This window comes from Lampetra fluviatilis, chromosome 3, assembly GCF_964198595.1.
Source record: "Lampetra fluviatilis chromosome 3, kcLamFluv1.1, whole genome shotgun sequence".
Lineage (NCBI taxonomy): Eukaryota > Metazoa > Chordata > Hyperoartia > Petromyzontiformes > Petromyzontidae > Lampetra > Lampetra fluviatilis.
In genome coordinates, this window is record NC_136277.1 from 34,152,779 (window position 1) to 34,175,546 (window position 22,768).

At 57.8% G+C, this 22,768-nt stretch overlaps 1 protein-coding gene across 3 annotated transcripts in view; it reads left to right on the forward strand.

The window, feature by feature from the left end:
* The window catches only part of LOC144931055 (SH2 domain-containing adapter protein B-like), a 91,856-nt gene that overhangs the window by 61,086 nt on the left and 8,002 nt on the right, over nucleotides 1-22,768 (forward strand). For all 3 annotated transcript variants that reach the window (XM_078854955.1, XM_078854956.1, XM_078854954.1), the window contains 2 exons: nucleotides 9,907-10,138; nucleotides 10,749-10,868. In XM_078854955.1, the coding sequence (XP_078711081.1) occupies nucleotides 9,907-10,138; nucleotides 10,749-10,868 (352 nt within the window). The remainder of the gene's footprint in view (nucleotides 1-9,906; nucleotides 10,139-10,748; nucleotides 10,869-22,768) is intronic.

A 22,768-nucleotide genomic window follows, 5' to 3' on the forward strand; every position in this document is an offset into this window, starting at 1 on the left:
CACGGGGACCCCGAGAGCGCCGCGAGCCACGTGGGGTCATCGCGATGAGGAAGCCGTCTCGCCAGCCCCGGTGCGGCCAGCCCCGGTGGGGATAGAGTGGGGCTAATCCGCGACGCCGATGAGCGAACCTGGGTGGGACGAGCGGGCGGTGCGTGCCCAGATCTGGGTTTTGCGTCGACGCGGTGATGGTGAGAGATGGAGCGACCGCCTCCACAAGCCAGCAAAACCCCCCTCTCTCTCTCATCTCGTGCCTTTTACCAGCAGCGCATTGCATCACTGTGTGTTTGTGTGTAGGAGCGGCCGGGGGGGGGGGAGTAGAGGTGCGGGGGTGGGGGTATTTTTGAGCTCTAATTTATTGTTTTTCCACGGTAACCATTGGCACGGTGATGTGTGCAGCAGCGTGGTAATGGATCTGCAGCCGCTCGGCTCGGCCCGCTGGGACAGGGCAAGCAAGGCAGGGAGAGAGAGAGAGAGAGGAGTTGGCGGGAGGCGACTGGGGATGAGGAGGGGGACTGGAGCGGACGGCTCCCGTGACAGAAACAGAAATGAGAAACTCGGGCGGGAGAATAAAACGCGGGAATAGATCCCGGCTCCCGCGAGTCACCGCCGTCGCGTTCCGTCTCCGCGGCGGCCGCGACGTCCCGGATTATTGTGCGAGCCGGTGCCACTGTGACCCGAGCCGCGCTCGCTCGCTCGCTCTCCTTTGTGTTGTGCTCGAGATGTAATCACAGGCGCCTGCGTGTTCAGTAATCACTCTTAACGAGCCGACGCGCGCGCCCCCCCCCCCGACCACTTCCACCACCTCCCCCGACCGAGTCCCAACGCCAGCCGTGGGCTGTGGTGGTGAGCGGCGCCTAAAGGAGATAGAGGTCACACCGAGATCTGAGGCTTGCCGTTTTTAGTTTAAATAGATTTTGTCTAGCCACGTGAGAACCCCAAGAGGCCTGGTTGAGTCTCATTAGCAAGGGTGCGATACCTGGGGCATTGCCTGCCAGTTGGAGGGGGACATTAATAGTTGCTCTGCGTGTACAATCCCAATTGAGTAATTTGCGGTTAATTTTCGAATTTGACTCATCTGGACCCTAACACCGACACACTATCGCCTACGCTTGCGAATGAGGTCACTAATATTTTTGTATGTCCTCCGTAAAGCAGACGGCGCATAATATTATTGTGGTTTATACACCCACCGCAGCATTAACCAGGGCGGCTACTGGAATCGAACTGTGACCTCTGCAACAACAAGCGGCGAACACTCTACTGCCGCCCGGCCATGGTCCCTGTTATCCAGAATTTAGACATTGGGTCCCGTGTTCTGACACACTGCCTCTTGGGTTCAAGACTCCAGGCTCGGGATTTCGAAGAGGTGTGCTGGCGACGATGGCATCGACCATGCTGGCATCCTGAGACACTGGGTCATGGGATCAAACATGACAACCCTGGGTTTAGTCTTGGATCTAGCCACGGAGTATATATACACTTGTTCCTATGTTCAGCCTGGTTGTAAACTTGGGAGTCGTGGTCTTATCCCCGCATGTCCTCCTCAACTGTCTCCATCACCGCTCCCACGTTTAACCCAAGCACCGCTCAATATGAGAGGCATCGCGATCCTCGCTCTCTGCTGCTGCTGCTGCTGCTGCGGGGCTTTGAGAGGCAATGCCAGCGAAGCAGCAGCAGCTGCTTGCTGCTGCTGCTGCTGCGTTGGAGTCATCGCCACACAGCTGCCCCTGCTCCCAGGGAGCGGCGCGTGCTGCTGCTGCTCATTTGGTGCCGCTGGTGGTTGGGGGAGGTGGGATATTTGGGGTGATGGTCGGGGAGGGTGGGGGGGATAGAGGGGAAGGAGGAGGTTGCATTTGAGTGGGAAAATATCTGCAGTACAATGTTGTGAAAGGCTGTGTGTGTGTGTGCACCAAGGAGGCAGTACAGTGCACGGCACGGGAATGTGGAGCGAGGGAGAGAGCCTGAGAGGGAGAGAGCGGGGAGAGCATGAGACAAAGAGACGGTAGAGTGGGAGCGCATGAGAGGGGCGAGTGTGTGATGGAGAGGGAAGAGACTACAGCCCCACGTCTTAAGATCATATACAAAGTCAAATGGGCTGCGTTGACAGTGATGCACAAACACAAATAACAAACACTCATCCGCTCCATCCCTGACACTGACTGACGACAAGAGATTGTATGTTACATGCGTAGCAGGGCCTGGCCAATGGCTTTCCTCAGGCAGGGAGGGGGTCACAGCCGAGACGGCGATCGCCGCCGCGGAGACACGGAGGGACGACGCAGGAGCGCCACGGGGGTGGTGGAGACGTTGGGAAGCTTTGATCAAGGAGTGGATAGCACATGGCAGGTGATGATGGTGATGAAATCGGGTCGTGTAAAACCGTTTTATTTACATCAACGGGTTGCTCTCGACACGGATAGGCCTGAGTCTCCCTCGAAACTGAGACTGGAGATCTCCATGCGGTGTCGGTGGCCTCCCGCGTGCTCCGTGCTTGCGAGCCTCCGCGAGGGCCCGGGTTCGCGTGTCGTTTGGCGAATGTTCACTCCCGTCTTGGTTTTTTGGCAAACAAATGCCTTCTCCCGGTTTTTTTCCCGTCGCCACATCGACAATCGATTTTTTTTGGATTTGCGTGAACGGGTTTGGTAATTTCGCCGAGCCAGGTAACTCTTTGCGAATGAGACTCCGTCCTTCGTCCCTTCGATTCTCGCCTCTTGCTTCAACAACATCGCCTTGAACAATGGGCCTCTCAATCGCCGGGAAGCAGCGACGGATCCAAGGGCGACGGTTGGGGTTGGGGGATGTGGAAGATTGCCCCCCCCCCCTTGAATCGGTGACAATTTGTATTGTATTGATATTCATTAGAGCACATACATTGAATGTTGTTTTGTTAATGCTGGGTGGTGGTGGTGGCGGCTCTGGGCAACTGTGATCCAGCACCGTGGAGGCACGAGGGGTGTGAAAGTCCCTTCCCGTGGGCGTCGAGGAAGTGCCATTCCCTGGCTCACAAGGAGAAGGCAGTACAGCAAGGGGACTAATAGCCATCTGTTCCCATCTGTATGAGTATAGAGCGTTGTACCCTTGCCCACGTGGATTTTCTTTGGGTGCTTCGGTTTCCTCCCACATGTATGAGAATAAATAGTCGTCATTATTTGGCTGAAAACGTCTTAACATAAAAACCTACGGTGCGCCCTGCTGAAACAGGAGTTGTAGGTTTAACGTTGAATCGTTTATAGTTTTATATTTGTTTCGTTTACACGGGGGCGGCGATACCGGCGAGAGAGTAAAGCTGCGCCCACCAATTGTCCCCGGCACTCGGCAACGCGCCCCGGCTCGCTTGCACTTGGCCACGACGCAGAGCGGGAGGGCGACCACCGCCGGGGCGAGCGCTCGCTGCTCACCGGTCACCGGTCACCGCTCACCGTGGCGGCGGCGGCGCGGTGGGAAGGCAACTCGAGCCGCGTTGCCAAGGTGAAGCGAGGAGAGGAGGAGGAGGCCGCGCGAGATCAGGGGAAGAGATAGCGGCGCGTGTAGAGGTGGCGATAACGTTTGCTGTAATCCAAGCGTGGAGGAGAATCGGGAAGACTCGGCCAAATTGGTGCTAATTCTCCCAAGGCTGCCCGGAACGATTTTTTATATTTTTGCTGACCGGGACCGAGATTACGACGTCACCGCCGCCGCCGTTCACGCGGACCCCTGGTCTCCTTGCGCCCCCTCCCCACAACCCCCACCACCCCCCAGGGGCCCTTGCCGTATGGAAGAGGCCGTTTCTGCGGCGCGGCCAGAACAACTACGCGATTGTGCGAGCGCGCGCGGTGCTCGTTTACAGGACCCCGGAGTGCGCCTCCTGAGGTCACGACCTCTCCCGGATCCTCAATCGCACCTCCTAGCTCTAGAGGTCATGGGTTCAGCGGGCGGCGTAGCGATCGAGTGTGTGCAACAGGGAACCACCAGCCGGAGGGGCTGAGGTGTCGGGCTGCGAGGAGGTGGGGAATTGGACAGCGGGAGCCCCCCCCCCCCCCCCCCAATTCATTCCTTACACCAGGACCCACAACGACCACACTGCCACGCCACTCTGTTGGGTTCGTGCGCCAGTGTGGCTGGAATTGGTTTGTGAGCTTTTATTGTATTAATGTGAAAAGCCATCGCGATGACCCTGTAGACCCGGCGAGCGCAGGTCGATCCATGTATTTTTTATTTGGCTTAAAACGAAAGTTTTCTCACCACAATTCTCAAAGTGACATTTTATCCCACGCAGCCTTTCACGATCTAGGAAAAAAACAAAAAACCCCTCTGCCCTGTCAAGGCTGGCGCGCGTGGCGGCGCTTTATGGAGACTCGATCCCGTGAGCGCGATGGCCTCTTTGTTTCTGAGCGCGGCGGCGCCATAAGCGTTTACGACGGGGCCGTTAACGGCCGCCTCCCGGGGGAACTGGACACGGGCGATGGGGGGAGGAGGAGGAGGAGGGCGGTTAAAGTGTCGGCGTCTGGCCCAGCCGGTCACCTGCCCCATCCTGTGTCAGTTTTCATTGAGTCCCAGATGTGAGAGTGATCCGTTTGTTATTGGAGCCGTGCGAGAGCTCGTCGTGACGGCGAGGGAACGGGAATCAGGGGCACGTCGTGGAACTTTGCTTTTGTGTTTTTCCACCAAATATTGGCACGAGTCACGGTGATGCCGTTGCGTTCATTAGATCCGGAGTTTCTCGTAACAGAGATCAAAGCCGAGACGTCATCAGGGCCAAGGATATTGCTGCTGCTTCCTTATGCCAGATCCCACAACAATCCCATCACCACTATGTATGTATGTATGTTGAACCTCTTTTGCACCGTACAAAGCCAACCGCGCTAATCGGAGGTTCGTGGGAAGGAGATCAGAGGTGCGGGGGAACAATGCGTCGATTGAAACCGATTCTTATGCTCAAGAAACACGCATGCGATTGTGTGCGTATTAATTGTTTGTGTACAATTTATGCGATGCATGGGCAATTTAATAACATGGTAATGTGACTAATCGAGTGTACAAAAAAAATTAAATCAACAAGAAACAATACAAACGAGATGGCCAATCAGTTGCTCCAATTCAATGAATTCCAGAAATAAATCGCGACCGTGAGTCGCCAGAATCCGTCGCGTCGCTCGCCCGAGACGTTGGCGAATCACGTGGCCCGTCTCCTCCACGTGGCTTCGCTTCCCCCACTTGCTCTCTGACCTCCGGTCGGCACTCTGACCTCGCGGCGCGGTCGTGATGTTATTGAGACGCAGGACGAGGCGGCCTCCGGCGCCGCGTTCGCCAACCCCCACCCCCCACCACCATCGCTTGGGCACCTGGGGGGGGGGGGGGATGAAGGTCCGTGGGCCCCGCATCCTCGCACGCCGCTCGCCCCGCCGCGCGAGGCATGCCATGTGCGCCGTGCATGCGTTACGCTCCGTCTGACCTCACCGCTGCATGGCGCCCTCATTTCTCACTTCCGTTCCGAAATCCCCGTCGTTTGGCCGAGACGCGGCGCAGCTTGCCCCCCAACCCCCCCACCACCCCGCCTCGCTTGCCCACGCGGCCAGCCCGTGGCTGCTCCTCACGCCTCCCCGCCGGCATCCCGGGCAGAATGGCTAATTCTCATCGTCGCCTCTCCTCTCTCCTCCTGCCCTCTCCCTCGTGTGTGCCGGTTAAATCCCCCCTCCTCCTCCCCCCACCCCCCCTGTGACCTCACCATCAAGTTGATGTCACAGCTCCCCGGGAGCTCCCCTGGCCTCCTCCAGTGGGACAGATAGATGACGACCTCTTTACAAAGCAAGGTGACCCCCTCCGCTCCTCGTGCCTTTCTCCGCCCTTCGCTTCTCAACATTGCCCCCCTTCCTTGCCCCCTTTCGACCTCCCCCTCCTCGTCATCCCCACTCCGCTCTGCTTCTTCATCAGTCACCGCCTCCTCCCGGTCAACCTCGCAAGCCCTCGCACCGCACGCCGCCACTCCCGCCCCCTCCACGTTCGTCCGCCGGCTCCATCTTCACAGAATGCTTTGCAAGTGTCGGCATCGAACGGTGGCCATTGCTCATCGTCAGCATCGGCCGTGATCGATCCGCAGCTGGATGAAGGCCTCCCCCAAGCCGCCATCAGTTCTCCCAATCCTGCGGTGTAATGATCCACTGAGCACCAGATTATTTCATCGCTTCGTCTCCGCGGCAGCCCGGTATTAACGTTTCGTATGAGTATTGTAGTCACCAGTGGCCGTCCCATGGATTTATCCGAATCGACCGTGGCAATGTGGAATTCCCAGCAGTGGTTCAGGACCCCTAGTGGCAAATGAGCACCACCTGATGATCACTTAAAGCCACTGTGATTCTGATGTCCACCGGGCACATCGCAGGAGCGACGGCGGTAGAAATTTCACATTCCCATGGTGGGGAGAGGGGGGGGTCTCTCCACGGGAGAGCCACTGTTGACGCACGCGGCGTGAGGGCGAGATCGGGGTAACACGGCCGTTGTGCACGCACGGCCGTGGAGAATCCGTTCGGACACTTCTTACAACTTGGCGAGAGGGCGCGGCCCGTTTGGCCGCTCCGATGACCGCCGCGAGGTAGCGGGACGGTCGACACCGGCGGTCCCCGGAGCCGAGAGGCGGCGTGCGCTGGTGCGGACGGAGCGATCCCCCTCCCCCCCCGCCCACCGGTGCCGCCCCCCGCACCACCGCCCCGAGTTGTGCCGCGCGATTCGCTCCTCCCGCCGACGACGCAATGGCGGCGCCGGCGGCCGCCGCCGGGTGAACGCCCGGCGCGTTCGTTTGAATTTCTTAAGCGCCGGCCAATTTTGTTCCGGCGGAAATTGGATGCGGTGAGGTTTGTTGTTGCGGTAATTCGCTGCAATCTTCGCGCTCTCCATTCACGGGTGCAGCAACTCCCCCCCCCCCCCCGCTGCCACCCCCCTTCCACCTCCGAGCCCCCCTCCGTGCCGGAGTAAATTGCGCCCACGCAGCAGGTGCAGTCGCGCGGCGACAGGTTGCGTGGGTAATGAGCGGCGCTGCTCGTCGCACCGCCACGGGGTGGGGGTGGCGGCGAGGTGCGCCGAGCCCCCCCGCCCCAACCGGCGTGGCCAGCGCCCATCGCCGGGCAGCAGTCGCCTCTCGATTTGTCTGCCGAGTCGTTCCCTCTCGGCGGAGTCTGAGCTCCCCCCGCCCCCCACTCTGCATCAACGAGCCCCCCACTCTGTGCGCGGAGGCTCCGGTAGTCGGTGTTGGCGCTGTTTGTGCGAGCGACGTAGGCCTGTATCTCTCGTGACGCATGCGCATTCACGCTCCATTGAGCGTCCTCGCGCACCATCAATGTTGCATGACCAACGTTTAACCATTTTGATCATTTGTAGTCCTGCGCCATGAAGGAATTCCACCGCTTCTCATCCGTGCCGGCGGCGTGCACGCTGCCCTTGAGCCTCTGTCGTGTGGCACGTGGGTGGAGGGGGGTGGCTCAGCGGCTGGCGCGCTCGCTGAGCCAAGAGATCCGATCCGTTACACCCCCACCCCCAACCTCCCTTTACCCGCCCCTCCCTTGTTTGACCATACTTCACCACACCGGTCAAACAACTGCCACGACCAACATGGCACGGCAAGGGTCCTCATCTAGCAGTGCATTGGCACCTCTGTTGCGCAAGAGAGACGTGGTATCTTGGGTGGGGGTAGTGGCGATGGGGGTTTAGGGGGTGGGGGCATGAAGGTTTGGGCAGCTCTCCAACACGCAGCAACATCTCCCCCCCTCCTCCTCTCCCCACACCGCACGAGCAGAGATTTATTGCCGCATTTTACATCTTGGCGTCGGCTGATGCGGGAGATTATAAGTGGGCATCCGGATGGATCTGGCATCATTCCGGGCAAGCGGCCGGCTGAGTGGCTGGGCCTTTGTCAGAGAGATGCATCGCAGGTCGAGGCAGCGCGGGCGCTCTGCCGGGGCAGGGGGGGGCTGTGGGGGTCGCGAGTCTTTATGTCTGTGTCGGACGCCTCTTGGAACAGCTTAACTGCAGCGGGCTGTTCACTTGCCAACTGCTCCCCTGCTGCTGCTGCTGCTTCTGCTGCTGCTGCTTTGTGCGTTTTATGGCTGCTTCTGGTAAAGGGTCCACGAAGCGTTAAAAATTAGGGGATAAAACCGCCGCTTGTTCAGCCGAACGTTTACTACGCGAGTGGAGCGATCGCGCACGTCGCTGCCTGCCTCACTCGCTCGCTCTCAGTCTCGCTCACTCTCTCACTCACTCTCTCGCTCACTCTCTCACTCACTCTCTCACTCTCGCTCACTCTCTCACTCACTCTCTCACTCTCTCACTCACTCTCTCACTCACTCTCTCTCAGTCTCGCTCACTCTCTCACTCACTCTCTCACTCACTCTCTCTCAGTCTCGCTCACTCTCTCGCTCACTCTCTCACTCACTCTCTCACTCACTCTGTAGCTCTCTCACTCACTCTCTTGCTCACTCGCTCTCTCACTCTCTCACTCGCTCTCTCGCTTGCTGTCTCGCTAACTCTCTCGCTCACACTCTCTCTCACTCTCTCGCTCACACCCTCGTTCACTCTCTCGCTCAGTCGCAGTCTCGCTCACACTCTAGCTCACTCGCTATCTCTCTCGCTCACTCTCACTCTCTCACTCACTCTCTCACTAACTCTGTAGCTCTCTCACTCTCTCACTCACTCTCTCGCTCTCTCGCAATCTCGCTCGCTCATTCTCTCACTCTCTCACTCACTCTCTCACTCACTCTGTAGCTCTCTCACTCTCTCGTTCACTCTCTCACTCTCTCACTCACTCTCTCACTCACTCTGTAGCTCTCTCACTCTCTCACTCACTCTCTCACTCTCTCGCAGTCTCGCTCATTCTCTCACTCACTCTCTCGCTCTCTCGTTCACTCTCTCACTCTCTCGCTCATTCTCTCACTCACTCTCGTTCGCCCTCTCACGGTCTCTCGCTCTTTCGCTCGCTCACTCTCGCTCCCTCTCTCGCCATCCATCCCATGTGGCGCTCCGTCATGATGAAGCAGGATTTTTCTCTGAATTGCTCCGACCTCGCGTCGATCCACATTCATCTCGGCGGTTCATCATTAAAACGAAACGAGCACCAACTCTTAACAAAATTATACCCTGCCCTCACAAATTATTACCCACATCCCTACGGAGCAGCACGTAATGCCTCTATTTTCACAATTGAATTCTACTCCACTGACGGAATTGCTGCAACGCAATCTTCGGGCCCTGTAACATTTGTGCGTGGCTCTTAACCATGTTTCCCTAAGCTATCCACATGGCATGGCGAGGTCCTCATCCAGCAGTGAATTGACAAAGGGCTGTATAAAATACACTAACGAGAGGTATTTTTTAAAGAGGTCACACGCCACCGATGAATCCCAAATAGGTTGAAGCCAGATCGGGTTTGGCGTTGCTTGTCACCCTGGTCACCCATGACCTCATCAGATCTCGGAAGCTAAGCGGGTTTGACCCTGGTTAGTATTTGGATGTGTGAGGAGTTGCTGTATCAATCACAGCACAGCAGTGGATTGTTGCATCTTTCTGTGCAGGCCTTTGTGTGCATCGTTTTCTGCGTGTTCTCCAGTTTCCTCCCAAGCAAAGCCACCCGCTCTTTCATGGAATTGGCCAAACATCTCAATATGGTGTTTGTGTCGTTGTCAGCAGCAGCAGCAGCCGGTAACTTTCCCGTGCCGGGAAGAGGCCTCCGTCCCATCCCTTCGTTGGCCTTTGTCCAGCAGTGGCCTCAACAACATATCAAGGGCAATATTATTTAAGGACTTCATTATTGTTTTATTATTTATCATCACTATTATTATTATTGAACATGCGTGAGCCACCCACGTGGAGGTGTGCGAGAGATTGCGGACCCTCCTTGGTTCACTTTTACCGCTAACCGCGCCACCGCCGCCGCTCCTGCAGTCCAGTTTGACGGCGTGGACAAGACGCGGTCGCCACCGGCCACCGGCGCGGACCGCGGGCGGCCGCCCCAGGGCCCCGAGGAGCGGCCGCGCAACCCCAGCGGCGGGAGGAAGGCCTCGCGACGACACAGCCCCCCCGAGCACGGCTCCTCGTCCTCCTCGTCCTCCTCCTCGTCCTCCTCGTCCTCCTCCGGCGAGAGGGTGGACCCCACCGTGCCACTCGAGCGACAAGCGTGAGTCGCGCCGCCGTCAGAAATCGCCGCGGCCGAGCGCGCCCCGAGGCCCGCGGTGTCGAGCGGCCGGCAGCAAACACGAAGGGTTTTGGGTTCTCCTGTTTTCAATGTACGTGGCGCCTACGCTTGTAGCAGTCGCGAGGCACTGAGACAACAACAAAACCTAGGTTAGGGAAGAAGGGTTGGGGCAGCCAGGCCAGGGATTTCAATGTTCATTTCTAATGATATTAACACGTATCCCTCTTCTACTCAGTGCGGTTGGTTTTCTATTCCAGGTCTCGCTTGCAAGAGAGAGACACTTACAGGCTGAATGGCCTCTCACGGTGTCGTGTACGAACCTTCTGTCCACACTCTGCTCTGCACGCCGCGCGGATTGCGGCGTTTATTTGACCGCACTTCACCGCGCTGGTCAGGGCGAGTTGGGGCGGGGGGGGGGGGCAGAGGGCAGTGATGGGGGGGGGCTCTGTTGAGATCGGTCACATCCCGCGTTGAATTTGTCACGAATATTTCAAACCGTCTTCAAAATCCCATGTCATACTTCCCCCCCACCCCCACCGTGTGTTCCATTTGGGCAACCCCCTTCGCTGGCGACCCCCCGCTGGCGACGCAGCTGGTACCACGGCGCGATCGGGCGGTCGGACGCCGAGGCCCTGCTGCGGCTGTGCCGGGAGTCGAGCTACCTGCTGCGGAACAGCGAGACGAGCAAGAACGACTTCTCCCTCTCCCTCAAGTGAGCCCCGCCGGCGGCAGTCGCAGTGACACACGGAGCAGTGACACACGTGGTAGTGACACACGGAGCAGTGACACACGTAGCAGTGACACACGTAGCAGTGACACACGGAGCAGTGACACACGGAGCAGTGACACACGTAGCAGTGACACACGGAGCAGTGACACACGTAGCAGTGACACACGGAGCAGTGACACACGTAGCAGTGACACACGGAGCAGTGACACACGGAGCAGTGACACATGGTACAGTGACACACGGAACAGTGACACACGTGGTAGTGACACACGTAGCAGTGACACACGCAGCAGTGACACACGGAACAGTGACACACGTAGCAGTGACACACGGAGCAGTGACACACGGAGCAGTGACAATGGTGGCAACTACCATTCATTCTGTGGGGATGGGGGGGTGTCTGGAAGCAGCCGAGGGGGGGGGGTATCCACAACGTGCTTCTCATTCACACACACGCACAGTGACTCGATGAATCGTCACGACCGAGAAGAGTCGTGTCCCTCGAAAATAATGGCAACGCCGGACGTGGTGGCGGTGGTGGTGGTGGCGAGGGCGGCGATGAGGGTGTCTGGCTATGTGGAGGGGCGGGGGGGGGGCGGTTGTGGTGGTGGTGGTGGTAGTAGTGGTGGCGAGGGCGGCGATGAGGGTGTCTGGCTATGTGGAGGGGGAGGGGCGGTTGTGGTGGTGGTGGCTGGGGTTGCCTCGACTCAATCTAGTGACGGAGGCAGCGCGCCTCTGCCCGACATCTCCTCGCTGTAATTTCGCCCGCTAATTCCTTCCCCGAGCCGGCTGTGATTAAACTGTCACCATCGCTCTCGTCTGCTTGCGTAACGCGGCACGTGGGCGCCAACACTGCAGCAACGGCGCGTTGGCGCCCGATCTGTGGAGCGCTGGGGGAGCGGGGTGAGAGGGTGGGGGCGGAGGCGGAGAGACTCGAGCCGGAGCTCTCGGTGGGGGGCGGGGTCAAGGGTCGCGGCAGTGATAGGCGGCGCTACATCGATACCCGTCGTGCAATAACACCCCATGTGAAACGATACCCAATCTACAGAGATAGCCACAGTGGTGTTTGTGATACGTTGATACCCAATCCTTAAAGTGATATCTACCGCACAATGATACCCAGTGATAACTATTGTACAATGATATCCACGATATGTTTCCGACAATCACACTCACTGGGCAAGGAACCCCAACGTCACCCACGATTCCACGATAGCGCCCCCATCCAACATAAGCCCAGACACCTACGCTTATATCTACACACACAAGGAGGCCTTCGGCCTACTTGCTGTACTGCGTTGCCTTCTGTGCCAGGGCTGCCATGCAAGGTGGCGCTCTTTTTGGAATCTGCTGATGGTGACGCGGCCGCGAGTAATGCCGACTAGCCTTTATGTCCTGCCAGGCAAGCGCCTAAATCGGCAGCCCCGCTCTCCCCGCTGTTTGATTGCCAATTGGCGTCTCTGAGATTAGGCCGCAGATGCGGCAGGGAGGGTGGCACCGGCTGGCGCTGTGTACGCGCGTGTCTCAGTGGTGTGGGGTGTGCGTGTCTTACTGTGTGCGTCTCACTGTGTGCGTCTCCGTGGCCTTCGTAGGTGCTCGCTAACAGCAGTTGCCCCAACAGTCTGTTCAGGCTCTATGTGGGATCTTTGTCTCAGTGGTGTGGGTATGTGTGTGTGGCTGTGCTGTGTGCATGCGGGGAGTGGCAGGGCAACGGTTAGCGCGCTGCGCTACAAACCTTACGAACCGATTCCCGCTCACGGCCAACAGCAGTGACGATTATCGGCACGGGTGTTCACCAGGGCGTGGGTTATAATTCAGTTTCACTTCGAATCGAGGCGGAGGCTCAGCGGAGCGGCATTCACTCGTTATTTCCTTTGGCAGCGGCGCCGTCGAGTGAAGGCCACCACCACCCACACACCGGCACCACAGCGGAGCGATGCGCATCATTAGCGTGCCGGGTGGATGGATAGGATGGGTGGATGGATGATTGGATAGGATGGATGGATGGTGGCTATTCTTGTAGACCTTCATTTTAAACACACACTCGCACAGAAGGCAGACCTGTGTGTGTGTGTTTCTCTTTGTATCTGTGTCTACGCCTGTGTCTGTGTTTGTGCATGTACCTCATTGCGTATGTGTACGTGTTTGTGTATCTTTGTTGGCGTGCGTCCGTGCTGTTTGTATAGCTGTGTTTGTGTATGTGCGTCTGTGTTTTGTGTGCAAGTTGGCACGGGGTGCAGCACATGTGGTGCAGCTGCCACTGGCCATCTCCGCCAGTTAACCCACAGCACCTGGGTGTGTCCCGTGACCTCCTGCTGGGCAGCGAGCCTTCCACACTTCACGTGACAGCCTCAATATTCACATCTTCTGGCACAAGCTGTGGTGGCGTCACCATCATTTAGTGTTGAAGGTCGACTGTCGTTTTTGTGTTCACGTGTCTTTGTATGTTTATAGCTGTCTCTGGTTGTTCACGTATGTATGTTTCTGTGTGTGTGTCTTTGCGTGGGGAGTAATGGTACAGTGGTTAGCACGCTGCGCTACAAACTCGACGACCCGAGTTTGATTCCGGCTCACGGCCAACAACAGTGACGATTATCTAAACCAGTCCTGGGCCTCCCGGCGGTTGACTGAGCATTACATGAGTACCTGGTGCGGCGTGTTAAAAATATCAGCACCGAGGAGATGAAGGCGGCCAGGAATGGTGCTGGCCACCCACCCCCTTTAATCCCGTGCCGGCCTTCATAGAAGCTACTTGCTAACAGCACTTGCCCCAACAGCCTGTTAAAGGCTATATGGGAGACTTTTGTCTCTGTGTACGCTCTCATGCCTGTGTGCGTTTGCGCGGAATGCGCATGATGCACGCAATCGCGCGTCGCTTGGAAATCGTTGGCAAGAGGCAAAATCGCAGCTTCTGCTGCCGCTGCCGCTGCGGGCACTCGCCGGGCTGGCGCGAGGTCAGCGCGGGGTCAGCGAGCGGGAACTCGGCACAGTGATGTAGGGCAGCGGCCTCGCAGGCCCCTGAGCAGCGCCGGTTTTTCTCGGCTCAGGCCGAGCAGATGCTGGGACGGTGCCCCCGTGCCGCGGGCCGCTCGGAGGAGCGGAAACGTGAACATCGGCGCGGTGTCACTCCCGGTTTTGGGGGTTGCGGGCGGCCCCGTTGGGCCGCGTGAGTCTCGTCGCGGCTGCTCGCTCGATGCGCCGTGATTCAAAAAATCGCTCTCTCGGTATATTTTATTTGCGGTTTATTTTCTTTTTGCGCGCATAACTCCGTGTGGCGTCGCGATCTTGCCCTTTCTCTGACCCCCCCGCACTCGGAATAGCAGTTTGACTGCACGCGTGTCATCACACGCACACGTGTGCATGAGCACACACGTGCATGAGCACACACATGCATGAGCACACACATGCATGAGCACACTTGTACAAAAGGCTAAAATATCCCCCGTGTAGCCTCTAACTGGCTGTTGGGGCAAGGGCTGTTCGCGAGCACCTATTAAGGCCAGCACGGCGCACGAAGCTGTGGTGTGGCCGGAACCGCGCACGGCCACCTTTGTCTCCCCACCGCTGACGTTACACGCTGCGAGGCAGCGCGTGTGGCGGGCTCGTCTCTGCTGGCAGCTCGGAACCCCCAACGGAGACGATGGCCGCCCGGCGCTCCGTCAGGGCAGGAAGGGGGACAACTTAAACTTTTTGACACGTGTCGACTTTCTGACGTTAAAAACGAAGCGCGCGCCGTGCCGAGTCCCGCGGGGAGGGGTGACGGCGGCGCCGCGGCACCGCGCTGGCAACGGTTGCTGCAAAATCGTCCCCCAATTCCAATCAGCGATGCAGCGGAAAATTGGGATCGCGCAAAGGAGCCTGCGCGGGATTCCGTCGTGCCACTTTAATTTCACACAACGCTCACTCCTCTCTCGGCCCCGCTGGGGCCCACGTGGCAGAGGCTGACAGTTCCACCGCACCCCCCCCCTCCAACCCCAAACTCCCCCCACCTCCGCCCTCCCAGTCTGAGGCCGCGCCAGCCCTGAGGGCGCCCCCTGTTTGTCTCGTCAGGAACGCGGCGCCAGCCGGAGGTGCTCCGTCTCGCCGGGGCGCACGTTACAACGTCCGCCGTGCGGCGGCTGACGCCAACGCCACGGAGCGGGGGTAGAGGTCTGGCGGCGTGGGGCCTCGGCGGAACCTCGGCAGGGCCGGCACCGCTGAGGCCCCGCGATCAATCTGCCAGCTGTGAAACCGGCTTCTCAGGTCGTAGCCTGTGGCTCACGTAGAGACCCATCGACTCACGTACAGACCCATAGACTTACTTAGAGACCCATAGACTTACGTCGAGACCCATAGACTCACGTAGAGACCTATAGACTCACGTAGAGACCCATAGACTCGCGTAGAGACCCATCGACTCGCGTAGAGACGCATCGACTCACGTACAGACCCATCGACTCATGTAGAGACCCATAGACTCACGTCCAGGCCCATCGACTCACGTAGAATGAGTTTTCTTCAACTGGGTTCTCAAGCGTGGTGAGTTGAATATCACCAGTGACTGCACAAAGACGTGATATTTTGCTTAACTCGTCCAAATCTTGGCTCTGTAAATCAAACCCTCCATTGGCTGTCATGTGATAAACAGATTTGGGAGGGCATTACAATGTGAGCTGGAATGCGACGAAAATAGTTCTAGGCAAGTGGCTTCAGAAGTAGTCATGTGACACTATCTTCTGGGGCCGCTCTCTAAGACGGGGTGATGCACTGCTAGCTAAAAAGTTTCAATTCGGAATGTCTTTGTCAGTACAACCCTGGCCTTAGCGCTTTATCTCGAGCCAGTTACGATTATGGATGTATGTTTGTACGCGCGTGTTTGCGATGCGTGTGTCAATTCACACCATGGAGACGCCTGCAAACCACATGTTCCATCTCACGGGATTATCTCGGTGTAATATTTTGATAGATTTAATAATACTGTATAGACTCATTGGCACTAGCGGATAAACACTGTGGAGAGGCAGCTCGCTAGCGCACAGATTAGCAAGCAGCACCTCTGCTACCCTCGCCGTGCAGATCATCGCCAGCGGCGCCGCTGCCACCACCACAGCCGAGGTATCCTGGCGGTGGCGTGTTGGGTGAGCTGCTCTCTGGTTCACTGACCACCACAGACCCAGCTGAATTGAATCTCTGTATTACATCGTGTGTGTGTATATATGCCAACCCCACACCCAGCCGCCTTTGTCTCCCGAGCAGCGATGTTTACACACCGTACTAGGTACTCGTTGAAGGCTGAGTCGACCTAGGGGAGGCCCAGGACCGATTCAGATAATCGTCACTGATGTTGGCCGCGAGCGGGAATCGAACTCGGGTGGCCTGGTTCGTAGCGCAGCGTGCTAACCGCTACACCACCGCTCCCCACACACACACACTATATACATACACACACTATATGCACACACACACTATATGTACACACACTATATACACACACACACACAGTACACGCAGTGTACTGTGTGTGTGTGTGTGTTTTTAAACGGGCAGCTTGAGACGCGGCTTACGCGCTTTTTGTTTTCCGTGTAAATCGCGCCGGGTCCCGGATAACGCCGGCCGACGTGGCCGAGCCCCACGAGCCAGCGGGAGGATGAATGTCCCCGTAAAACTCTCGCTGTCACACGGGATCCGCTTAATGCGTTTTTCTACCCGTCGCCGATGCGTGTCCCCGTGTCTCTCCAATCTCCATCCCATCGTCCTGGTCTTGCATCTCACCATCCCCGTGGTTTCGTATCTCTCCATCCCCGCGTCTTCCCACCACCCCGCGTGTCTTCATCCTGCCACCCCCGCATTCCATCAACCCGTCACCCCCCCGTGTCTCCGCATCCCCTCCGCTCCCGTGCGCTGGCGCACCCGGGCTGCGCATCGCTGCGCTCAGACAGCACCGTCTGCAGCGGGGGGGGAGAGGGAGCACTGGGGCAGGGAGGAGCAGGAGGAGATAAGGAGGAGGATGATGATGATGAGCATGAGGAAGAGGAGGATGAGGATGCAGAGGATAAGCATAATGACAACGATAAGATTGGTGATGATGATAATTGGTGATGATGAGAATGAGGATATTGATTATGACAAGAAGACTATTGATGATGATGATGAGACAAAGGAGGATGATCTGGAGATGGAGCGAGAGCTTGGGAAGCCGCTCCAATCGCCTGCTGAGAATCACAATTCCGAGAGCCGAGGCAACGGAGCGTTTCCAATTCAGAGCTGTTGCAGAACGCGCGCATAATAATGAGGCTTCAGACAACGAGGCGTGATTGATGGCGCGGAAACCAGCCCATTACCTGCGCCGTCGCTGCATATCGACGAGGCTGTTAGGCATGCAAAAACACGCGCGAGTCAAGGCCGCCACCGCCGCTGCTGCTGCCTGCCGACGAGCCGTGCGGCAGAACAAACACGTGGCGGGCGACGCTCGCAGAAGCTCGCGACAAGTAGCCGGACGAAAGACGCAGCTCGCGGCATCGCCGTGTTTCCATTTGGCATGTGCGGAGTGACTTCCCGTGTCGCGACACAAAGCTGGATGTTCATTTCCCCCGTTGCAGCCACGCGGGTTATTGCGTCGCGTGATTCAGGCGTCGCGATCAGAGCCGCGTGCGGGGCCGCACGGCTCGCGGCTCTCCCTTCCCTCCCTCTCTCTCTCTCCAGCACCCTTCGTCCCGAATACATTTATTCCGAATACATTTATTCCGGAAGACACGCGCGTGCATGTGACGCTCAGTTAATTCTGGATCATCAAGTGTGCATGCAGATCACTGTGCAAATGTTTTTGTAACGCTGTGTCGCCAGCGCACAGGATTCGCTCGCTCGCTCTTTCTCGGAGAGAGAGAACACGGCTCAGAAGCACGGGGAGGACGAGGAGGAACACCTGAGTGGTAAAACCGTCGCAGCTACCGCCAGGGGTGGCGCAACGCCGCTGCTGTGGTTAGATGCTCGGTTGGCGTTCGTGAAGCGGGAGGCACAAGGGTCTCGACTCGGCATCTTTGAACCAATCCCTCCCTGCCTGAGATTTTGGTTTTTGCGCGTGGGAGGAAACTGCCGGTGCCCGGAGCAAAGTCTCACACAGGCCCGTCGGGACGACACACAAATCATAATCTGCACAAATCATAATCCGCACAGATCATAATCCGCACAGATTGGCCTCACAGATTGGCCGCACAGATTGGCCGCACAGATTGGCCTCACAGATTGGCCGCACAGATTGGCCGCACAGATTGGCCGCACAGATTGGCCTCACAGATTGGCCGCACAGATTGGCCGCACAGATTGGCCGCACAGATTGGCCACACAGATTGGCCTCACGGCCCTCTTGCTGTGCAGCCATCCACAGGACACCTCGCAGCTCGGCATGGCGGGAGTCGGTGGCATTCGGAATCATCTACCGGCGCGCGTGTCTGTGCGTGCGTGTGCGTTGAAATTCTACCGCACCGCACGTAGCCAACCGTGCTAGTCGGAGGTGTGGGGGGAAGGACAACAAACTAAACACATAAAGCAGTTCGAGAAAAAATATTGTTTTCAATTTATGTAAAAAGCGCACAGGTCCAGTAGCTTCCTGATAATCTGGCCCACTGGCCGTAGGTTTCTCGCCCCAGATCACGAGCGTCAATGCATGCGGGGTGTCCCCCCTCCCCGGTGCACCCCCCCCCCCCCCCTCACTGTGTCATCAGCGGCCGTCGCTCGTTAATGCTTCACTAATCGCGCCACGGGATTGAGTGACACGGCCACCGCTTACGGGGAAATTGAACGCCCCCTGCACCCCACCCCCTTCCGCTCTCCACGCCACAGTGACCGGTGGCAGATTAACCGATGACGCGCGTTATCGCGTTATTTGACTTTCTCCTATTTGACATTGCAATGCAAGCAGAGCCTACGCTGGCGTGAGAGGGTAGGGCTCGCAGTGCGTGTCAATCGACAGGATCTGCAGCGGTAAAGAAAATACGTGAACTCGGTCGAATGGAAAATCATCGATTCCTCCGCACTCAGATCGATGCGCGATTTACCGTGAGCATGAGATTTTATTTTACTCAAGCTAACGTGTTCAACTGCGGAGTTCTTGTTTGTAATTTAATAAACAAGGCCTCTAAATATTTCATCCATCGGCCTGTTGGCTCTCCAGAACGCGTTTGAGCAAGGAAACTCCGAACCGGTTTTGACCTTGTGAGTCTCATCAGCGGAGACTGGCTTGCCGGATTTGTTCCAGATATCTTCCCCCTCTTTTCCATGATGTGGGATGGGGGAGGGGCACGGAGGGGGCACGGAGGGGGCATGGGAGGGGGGGGGGTCTCTTGGGTTCTGCCGACTGCCCACGCGGTAGCGAGGGACCCACGTGGTATCGCTTGTCCACGCGCCCGTCCAGTCGGACAAGGGGGCACCCGCGCGTGTCAACTTGTCGCCGAGACGGGCGGCTCGGCTGGGCGGGCGCGCCGCTACTCGCGGATCTTCCCGCGTCTTCGTCAAAACCGCTCGGCCATTCCGCCTCGTCGAGCGGACACGGCCGCCCCGCTGCCACGCCGCCGTGACGACGCGGTGGAATGCGGGGACACAGTGACGCGCCACGGCGGATGCGTGCGCGCAGTAAGACGCGCGCGTGCCCAGGTTGGGAGGGCAGCACGGGAGAATTCCACTTGGTCGAGCTCCCATCCCTAACTCGCATCTCATCCCCTCACTCCCCACCGATGCATCTGTCACTCACACCTGATCAAATTATTTCCACTTTCTCCTCCTGTGGCCCACTCCTCTCTCCCTTCTGCTCATCATCATTGTCACAATCATCATCACCATCAGCAGCATCATCAATCACACACCATTGGATCACATCTTTCACCGTGGATGTGAGCGTCTGTCTCTGCGGTCGTGCAGATGAAGCAGAAGCGAAGCCAAGCGTAGCAGAGTTCGTATCCTCAGATGTACGAGCTCCTCGCTGGGCCCCGAAGGCCGCTGGGCCCCTCAACGTGGCAGCCCCCCTGCCCCCCCTCACTCCCCACCATCGCTTGCGTCTATGTGAATCATCGCGACGGTCTGCGGGACGCTCATGCGCACGGGATGACCCCGCTAATCAGATTCATCACAGCTCATTGCCCTTCACAGGAATAAATCCTTTAAACGAGCGGCGAATGCAAAAATTCTCCAACAAAAATGAAATCTGTCATGGGGACAGCGCGCTCGACTAAACGTAGCACGATATCCATTGCACGTGAGGCTACGTTTAGCGACCGCATTCGCGAATCGTTTCACCGAGCGACGTGTGAGGGGGCGAGCGACCACGCGGCGCGGCCCGCCAGATCTGAACGACGTCGGGGAAGAGTTGGGCCGGGGGATGACCGCGCGGTGCCGCCGTTTCTCAACGCTGCCGCCACCACCACTGCGCCCAGACGTTTGTTTTGGTCAACATTGGCGACTCGGTCCGCGGCCGGTGTCTGGCTCGGGGCGTCGTGCTTCCGTGAGCGGTGGGCCACATTCCGGCAGCAGCTGCGTCTCGTCAGGTGGCCACGCCGCCCACGCCGCCCCTACCACGCGCCGCCGGCCTCGTTGTCGTCTGCGGCTGCACGGCCTCCGCAGAGGCCGCCGCGGTCATCTTCACTCTCCGCCTCTCACCACCAATTGCCCATGGCCACTAAGGTGCAACCTGAGGCTACATGAAGTGCCAATGGCTCGCTGATGAGAGGTTACGGGACAGACCCAGGTGTTATGGGTTGACTGACTGAGATGACTGGCGACCATCACCACTCCTACCACCACCTTCACTACCAACATCACTCTTGCTCTGATCCACCACCACCACCACTGCCGCCTCCACTTTGGCCTCCTCCCCTTGCTCCCCCCCCTCTCTCGGGCCCGTGGCGGCCCCACCCCCCCCCCCCCCTCATGATATCACTCTCGGTGTGATTATATTCACCTCTGGGGCAGAGAGGGTAATCGGCGCGGCTGGCACGGGCGCCGCAGCCGAGGGAGTGCACCAGCGCGCGAAATTGATCGGTGCAAGAGCGACGGAGGAGAGGAGAGCAGAGTCGTGGCCCCGTGTCAGCGCCACCACCCCCATCGCCCCCCCCCCCCCTCCCCCCCCCACGGCATCTCGGCGAGAGGGCGACCGCGGCGCTGTCACGCGTCCAGAGTGGGCGCATGGTGGGGTGGGCAGGTGACGACGGTCTTGTGGAGGTTGACGGTCATTTTGTTTATTGTTTTGTTTCTTTGACGCGCCCGTTTCACTTTGCTGTGCGAAGTGAAACGCGCTGGCGGGCGAGGGCGACCACCAACGGAGATGGAGCCGCGAGATCGGCGCACGCGCTGGAGCGAGATGGATCGTGGTTTCGCGAGACCGTGTAATGTGGTGACGATGTGGAGAGGCCTTCTTCCAGCTGTGCATAGACCATGGCCGATGGTAATATTGCTGCTCATGTTGACGATGATGAAGATTATTTATCTGCTGCTGCTGCTGATGATAATGACGAAGAGTCAAAGCGGACATCTTTCACGGCTAAATTCTGCCCACGACGCATCGCCCCGTGATCGTCCTGCCGGGTGCTGACGAGCCCCGCGGCGTGGTGGGAGCGTCTCGCGGGAGGCGTCTGAACCTGCGATGAAGCCCAGGCACCGACTGCGAGGCCGCGCTGCTGGCGCCGTTTTTTTCAGAATTCCTCGTCGCGCACAACCTCAGCGGCTCTACCCTCGACAAAGCGGACGCGAGCGGAACTCCGTCCCGTGTCTCAACATTGAACGCGCACGCATTGCTCGCTCCATTGTGGCCATTGGCTGTGCAGACCAATATTATTCAGCAGCTTTTGTCGAGTCGGGAAAACGTCTGGACCAGTTTGCGCCTTCCGGGTCTCGTCAGCAGAGTCAGGCTTGTTCAACAAAAATGCTGCTGCATTACCGGATGTTATTAGCAAGAGTACTCCGTACAAACCAGTGTATGGGGCCTCGCTGAACGTAAAACGCAACAACTCAAATGAGTTTGTGTTCAACAAGACGGCACGTGGTGTCTCACAGCCCTCTCGGGCAAGGGCGTGTGCAGGATTCTTTGTGAACGTTGTGCTTTGTCAATTGCATTCACGTCACATGTACACTGCAGATTTTTGCCAAGGAACCACTTAATCACGTCACATGTACACTGCAGATTTTTGCCAAAGAACCACTCACTCCAAGGCATATCTTACCAAGAAAATTTCAAAGTGTTTTTTATTTATCTAGGAAAGCCTCACCGAGTCGTAAGATAATTTTTGTTTGCAGGAGGGCCCTATTTGGTATGTATGTGTGTATGTTGAAGTTTTTTCGCACGGTACGTGGCCAACCGTTCTAATCGGAGGTGCGGGGGAAGGACAGCAAACTAAACACAAAAAATCTGTTCTTTAGAAATTAGTTTTCAATCGAGATGATTTTAATGTGCATAGCTCCAGTGGCTTCCTAATATCGGCAGTAAGAGCGTTCCAGACGGCCACGATGCGGTGGCCGGCTTTGTTCGATGGCTGAGCCAAAATCTGCTTCGTGGGGATGTTTGGCCGACTCTTCTCCGAGGGACCTGTTATTATCTTCGCGTGGGCAGTACGCCAGAGCGGCCAGACGCGTGCCAGGGGAGAACACTCAATCATCCGCGCCGGTCCGCAAGCCCAACGTCTGTTGGCCGCCTCGCAAGCGCCATCAGTTTGAGAGTTTCACGGCTCTGTGGCGATGTGATCCGTGTAGCACCTCTAGACTAGCCCGGTCGGCAATGTATGGTGGGAAAGAAGTTACTAATACGTACATGCGTATAACTTGAATCGGCCACCACTAGTCCTACCACTAGCAACCGAAGTAGGCAAGCAGACCCAAGCGCCACTCCTCACCCTTTCCAAACGAGCCAACCAGATGGGTGG